Source organism: Rhinolophus sinicus, linkage group LG06 (genome assembly GCF_036562045.2).
Source record: "Rhinolophus sinicus isolate RSC01 linkage group LG06, ASM3656204v1, whole genome shotgun sequence".
Lineage (NCBI taxonomy): Eukaryota > Metazoa > Chordata > Mammalia > Chiroptera > Rhinolophidae > Rhinolophus > Rhinolophus sinicus.
In genome coordinates this window covers 161,813,455-161,819,572 of record NC_133756.1, presented here as the reverse complement: position 1 = coordinate 161,819,572, position 6,118 = coordinate 161,813,455, and the positions used below count along the sequence as shown (strand labels likewise).

Genomic DNA, 6,118 nt, shown 5'->3' with positions numbered 1-6,118 from the left:
CCCTGGGCTGTGGGCTCCTCCCACCAACCCAACCCTGTACCCTGGGTTCCTGTGCGGGGCTTGATGGGGCCAGGGACTGCTGGAGGTAGAGGCCAGGCTGCCCCGTGTTGAGGATACTGGCATATGAAACACTCAATTCAGGGTTTCAATGAGAATTATGGTTTATTTAATGTTTGCTCTTTAGAAAGTAATACTTTTAACATGCTCACAATGCAGGTTATGCTACTCAAAGGCAGGCAAGGATGGGATTTATTAAAAAAATTAATTTAGATTGCACCACAGGCAGTATGAGCCAAAATGGGCTCGGAGTTCTGTGGAAGCTGTCTGGGTTTGGTCAGTCACCTCGGGGGCCACAAAGACTCAGGAGGTAGAGGTCCTCTGTGAATGTGAGGCCGGATATTGGACCAGCCCCTTGTTATCTCTGAGCCTCAGTTTCCTTTTCTGTCCTTTGAGGACTTAATCCACAGTGTTTGGGGAAGCGATTATTAACGTGCTCACGCCAAGCGGGAAGTTCGGCTGTTCAGCCTGTGAAAGAGAAAAACAACTTCCACAGTATTTCCGGTCCCATATTCTCAGAAAGGGGCTGAGTAATTCCTCAGGGGCGGAACCAGACTCAACCTCACCCCACAAAGCCACGCCCACCGACCAGGTCCCGCCCCAGGCACACAAAGTCCCGCCCCGTCACCGAGCCCCCGCCTCCCTCATGGCGTCCAGCGGAGGCGCTAGAGAGCTGGGGCGGCGGGCACGGGAAGCCAGCGGGGTGGGGCGGGGCGGGGCGGGGCGGGCGGCCGAGGAGGCGGGCCGGGGCGGGCGGAAGGAGCGACAGGCCGGAAGGAGGCATCGGAGGGCGGGAGGAAGGAGCGGGCCCGGAGCTGCTGGGCCGGAGCGGCAGAGCCGCCATGTCCGACAGCGAGAAGCTCAACCTGGACTCTATCATCGGGCGCCTACTGGAAGGTTGGCTGGGGTGTGGGAGGTCAGCGTCCGCTGCGCCCTAACCCCCGGCCCGGCCCGGAAGTTGCGCGCGGGCGGGCCTGCCCCTCCCAGGGCCAGCTTAGACTGGGCGGGGACGGGCCGCGAGGTTCCGCGGCCGCAGCCGCCCCCCCACTCGCGGCGCACCTTGGGAGCGTCTGGGGCCCCTCGGGCGGGGAGCAGCCCCCTCCTCTGGACCGGGGACGCACCAGTTGGCCTGGGCTCTTGGGGTGAGGGAAAAATCTAAGAAGCCTATCCCCCCCACCCCCGGAAAGGGGTCCTGTGTTGGGGGGTTTCGGCCCTTGCGCACAGCAATCCCCTCGAGCACCTTAAGGGTAATTGGGGTCCCGTCTTGGCAGTCTTAGCAGCAACAGCTTCCCGGGGCAAGGAGGGGCCCAGGAGGCCCAGGCGCCGCTAGAAGTGCCCATGGGGCACCTGTGCCACCCACCCTTCTCCTGTCTGAGGAACCAGGGTCCTGACGCTCCATTCCGCCTCCAGTGCAGGGTTCGCGGCCTGGCAAGAATGTACAGTTGACAGAGAATGAGATCCGTGGTCTGTGCCTCAAATCCCGGGAGATTTTCCTGAGCCAGCCCATTCTTTTGGAGCTGGAGGCACCCCTCAAAATCTGCGGTGAGATCCCTGCCCAGGCCCTTTTGCTTCCTGAAGGTGTCCTCGCCCCCCTCCCCCAATCCCTGGATCCCTCTTCTGTTGAGCCCGACCCTGGCCCTGGGTTCAAGTCTAGACCCCACAACTAGTGCTGACCTGCTTCCCTGGGTCACAGGTGACATCCATGGCCAGTACTATGATCTTCTGCGGCTGTTTGAGTATGGTGGCTTCCCTCCGGAGAGCAACTACCTCTTCCTGGGGGACTACGTAGACCGGGGCAAGCAGTCGCTGGAGACCATCTGCCTGCTGCTGGCCTATAAGATCAAGTACCCCGAAAACTTCTTCCTGCTCCGTGGGAACCATGAGTGTGCCAGCATCAACCGCATCTACGGCTTCTATGATGAGTGTGAGTGGGCTGCGAGCCTGGGGCTGCCAGAGGCCTGAAGTTCTCTCCCCACTATTTGGTGGGACCCTTACGTTGACTTGGTGGTAGGAGTATCCACATCTGACAGACAACCTGCTAGACTGTGAGCCTGGTTAAGGCAGGGCCCTGCCCTACTGCTCTCCTGCTCTGCTGCCATGGGCCTGGCCCTCAGGAAGGGTCTGGTGAATGGTTGCTGACCAAAGGGCTGACCACACTGTAATACAGGGTCCTGTCTGGTAACATTCCCTCTAGCACATCCGTTATTTAAGCACTTAGGATGCCTATGTGGACTGGACTCTGCTGGCCAGAAGCTGAGATAAACCAGATCTGGTCTTGGCCTGGCCCTGCTCACAGGGTGGAGGTGGGTGCCAACCCTGACGTTCCGGATTGGAACTCGGGGGTTCCTCCTGGAAAACTGGCAGGCAGTGGGTTTCCCTTGCGTTTCACGCTCTCCTCCCAGCTGTGTCTGGGCGGCCTTGCGGGGCCCAGAGACCCGGTTGTGGGTTGGATGGACAGGCCGCCTCACAAGCCATCTCCTCCCTCTGGGCAGGCAAGAGGCGCTACAACATTAAACTCTGGAAAACCTTCACCGACTGCTTCAACTGCCTGCCCATCGCTGCCATTGTGGACGAGAAGATCTTTTGCTGCCACGGAGGTGAGGACGGCTCTGGGAAAAGCCCAGCCACATCGCTGGGGACCTTGGGGTGAAGGTGTTTGCTGGAGGACGTGTTCCCAGTCACCTGGAACAGCTTTCCCTGGGGTCTGGGCTTGGATGTCCCCCCCACTCGCCAGTGTTAGGCTGTACTGTCTGCTGTTGTGGCCTCAGCATTGTGCATGGAACTTAGAAGTTTCCTTTCTCTAGGGAGCTCTGCGCTCCTAGAGGGCAGGGACTTGAACAGGCTAAGGCGGTGAGTTCTGCCTTCCTGGGCTTCCAGGAGTCCAGGAGAGGGCCAGGTGGTCGTGGGGGGAGGCAGAAGCTAATTGGTCAAGACTTTCTGGAGGAGGGGGGCCCTTGTTTTGAGCGTGTTTGAGGAAGTGACCTGCCCTGTGTCCCTCAGGTCTCTCCCCGGATCTGCAGTCTATGGAGCAGATTAGGCGTATCATGCGGCCCACAGATGTGCCTGACCAGGGGCTGTTATGTGACCTGCTGTGGTCTGACCCTGACAAGGACGTGCAGGGCTGGGGCGAGAACGACCGTGGTGTCTCCTTTACCTTCGGGGCTGAGGTGGTGGCCAAGTTCCTGCACAAGCACGACTTGGACCTCATCTGCCGGGCACACCAGGTGGGCTGGGAGCTCTGGTCCAGGTGGGAGTGGGGCCGTGGGGCCTGGGCAGCCAGCACCTGCTGAACTAACTGCCGCTGTCCTCATCCAGGTGGTAGAAGATGGCTACGAGTTCTTTGCCAAGCGGCAGCTGGTGACACTCTTCTCAGCTCCCAACTACTGTGGCGAGTTTGACAACGCAGGCGCCATGATGAGTGTGGACGAGACGCTCATGTGCTCCTTCCAGGTAGGGGCGGGGAAGGAAGGGGCTGGTGGCCCGTGGCTCAGCCCCGGGAGCCTGACCAGTTCTCTCTCTTAGATCCTCAAGCCCGCCGACAAGAACAAGGGGAAATATGGGCAGTTCAGTGGCCTGAACCCTGGTGGCCGGCCCATCACCCCACCCCGCAACTCCGCCAAAGCCAAGAAATAGCCTGCGCGTGCCCGCCGTCTGCCCCAGATGGTGGACTGTACAGCAATCTCACAGCCGTGGGGGTCACACTGGCCCCTGGGCCCACCCATCAAGGGAACACGGAGCCTTGGTGTATTTTTCTTTTTTTTTTTTAATGAATCAGTAGCAGCGTCCAATCCCCCAGGGCTCCCCCTGCCTGTGCCTCAGTGGCTGCAAGCAGGATCCTGGGGCTGAGGCTGCAGCTCAGGGCAAAGCAGGGCCAGGTTGTGGGTCTCCAGCCTTGCTTGGCCTCAGGGCTGGCAGCTGGATCCTGGGCAACCCATCTGGTCTCTTGAATAAAGGTCAAAGCTGGATTCTCACCCTGGCCTCTGTCTCCCTTGTCCCAAACACTGGGCCTGGCATCCTTTTGCACAGGGAGGGCAGGCTTGCCAGACATGGGGCCTCAGCCAGGGCAACCCAGCCACACGTTAAGGTCATAGGGGCTTCTAGAATTCCAAGCCAGGGCCAGAGAGTATCGAGAAAGCAAGAACAAGAGTCTGTTAGCCACAGGGGATCCCAGAGGTGTGCCCAGGATTTGAGGGTGAGATGGCATGATTGGCAGAAGAGGTGGATCAGAGGGACCAGCAGCCCCACTGTGATTTTTTTTTCCCCTTGGGGGAGGTGGGTGTCCAGCCCTGGCCACATGGTTGGAGTAAGAGGTGAGGGACCTCCCATCAGGTGGCCCTCCCCTCTGCAGCAGCCTGGACATTGACATGACGGCTTGGTGTCGGGGGGAGCTGACAGGACCCAGACCAGTTACCACTAACCAGCTGAGGCCTGGGGATGCAGCAGTTCCAGCTGGCTCAGCTCCAACACAGCCCACCTTTCCCACCTGCTCAAGTGGAGATCCAGCCCTGCCCCTGGCTGGTGCTGGGAAAAGGGGGAGGCTGTGCTTCAACTCCTCCAGAGCCTGTGGACACAGACAGTTCTCAGTTCAGCCTTCACCCTCACTGTCTTCAGCCAGCACAGGGCTGGGGCCCTGGGGCGAGTGTGCCGGGGCCAGGATGGAGCCAAAGAACAGTGACCGGAACTGGAATGATAGGAAGCTGAGTGAGTTCTGGGGGCTGCTCCCACCTGGCCTCCCATTTCCTGCCTCCACATTCAGACCGTACCTTCTTCGGTGGGGGGGTCCCAGGTACTGTACTGGGCTCAGCTTCATCTTCTTCCTCCGAGTGGGGGCCAGAGTTACAGGGGGGCTGGAGGCCGGGTGAGAGGGAGATGGAGGGGAGTGTCCGTGAACCCTCGCTGCCCACCGTGGTTTCCATGGCGATCATGTAAGAGTCAATGTCGTCATTGGCAAAGTCGTCCAGGTGGGGTGTGCTACAAGTAGAGATGGTGTCAGTGAGAAACGGGGAAAGAAGATGGGGTACAGAGGCAGAGCCACCTTGGAAGACTGGGGGGCGGGGGCTGTGGGGGCCTCGTGACCACTGGTGATCTCTTAGTTTTATTTTGTATTACTTTCTATTTGGGTGGAGAAGAGAGGATACAGGGTTAAGTGGTGGCTTCCTGGAGGGGGTGGGCCTGGAATCATTTGATCAGAGTTCAGGTAGGGGCCTAAGGGAGGCATCCTTGGGGCCAGTTTAGCTCAGGGTGGGGGGGAGCAGCAAGTCCTGTGAGCTAGGCCACCTGGGGCCTGAGCCCCCACCTTCCCAAGGGACAGGAGCTGGAGAGCACTGGAGCCCAGGGACCTGCTGGGCGGGGGGCCAGACCAAACTTCCTCTGCTTCAACTACACTGGGCCCATCCTCCCCAACCCACCTGCCCTTCCAGCCACCTGCTTCCCACCCCAGGCAGCCCTCTGCCTCCAGCAACCCCCTTTCCCTCGTTGGCCTGGGCAGAGGCTCAGAGGGGAGGCCTCAGCCAGAAAAGGAAGCGAGCCCAACCTTGGGGACACTTCCCTGGGTGGGAAGGATCTAGCACAGCTGACCAGGAAGGCTGAGCGTGTGGGGCTGGGGCCTACAGGAAGTGTCTGTGCGGGGAGGAGGGGAGAGGTCCAAAAGCTGGAAGCAGCAGGCTCAGGCCGGGATGCAGAGGTGAGGAGGAAGGTGTGGGTCGATGGGAACCCTCACCTGTGAGCCTGGAGCTGAGGCGCTTGCCGGCAGAGCTCTGGGGAACGCAGGTCCTGGGAGTTCGGGGATGGCTCCGAGAGTGTGGCCAGGACAAAGTGGGCGTCCAGCAGAGAGTCCGTGATGGTGAAGATGGCTGGCCTGGCAGGTGATGGGTCCCGGACAAGGTCAGGGTCCTTTGGCTCCTGGCACCCCAGAGCCCTCCCCTCCCTGTCCTGAGGCTGAGAATTACCTGCCTGGAGCATCGAAGTGAATGCTAAGAGACAAGTTTGCTGACTCTGCGAAGCTCAGAAGCCCCTAGGAGGGGAGAGACAGCAGTGACGCCCAGGGCAGGGCAGGGAGGAC

At 60.2% G+C, this 6,118-nt stretch overlaps 2 protein-coding genes across 3 annotated transcripts in view; one reads left to right on the top strand and one right to left on the bottom strand.

Moving 5' to 3' along the window:
- The first annotated feature begins 688 nt into the window (after window positions 1–688).
- On the top strand, window positions 689–4,028 carry PPP1CA (protein phosphatase 1 catalytic subunit alpha). Of its 2 annotated transcripts, none has more exons than XM_074336771.1 (7): window positions 689–1,199; window positions 1,468–1,599; window positions 1,751–1,981; window positions 2,550–2,654; window positions 3,058–3,281; window positions 3,373–3,507; window positions 3,580–4,028. In XM_074336771.1, the coding sequence occupies exons 1-7, from the start codon at window positions 704–706 to the stop codon at window positions 3,688–3,690; spliced, it is 1,434 nt and encodes a 477-aa protein (XP_074192872.1). In that variant the 5' UTR covers window positions 689–703; the 3' UTR covers window positions 3,691–4,028. The 2 variants fall into 2 exon arrangements, with proteins under 2 accessions (XP_074192872.1, XP_019593316.1); XM_019737757.2 differs by having other exon boundaries at window positions 797–954.
- Window positions 3,803–6,118, bottom strand: part of RAD9A (RAD9 checkpoint clamp component A) — a 52,069-nt gene continuing 49,753 nt past the window's right edge. The window contains exons 15-18 of the mRNA XM_074336772.1: window positions 6,006–6,070; window positions 5,777–5,914; window positions 4,821–5,028; window positions 3,803–4,738 (exon numbers count right to left, since the gene is read on the bottom strand). Of these exons, the coding sequence (XP_074192873.1) occupies window positions 4,643–4,738; window positions 4,821–5,028; window positions 5,777–5,914; window positions 6,006–6,070 (507 nt within the window). The 3' untranslated portion in view covers window positions 3,803–4,642. The remainder of the gene's footprint in view (window positions 4,739–4,820; window positions 5,029–5,776; window positions 5,915–6,005; window positions 6,071–6,118) is intronic.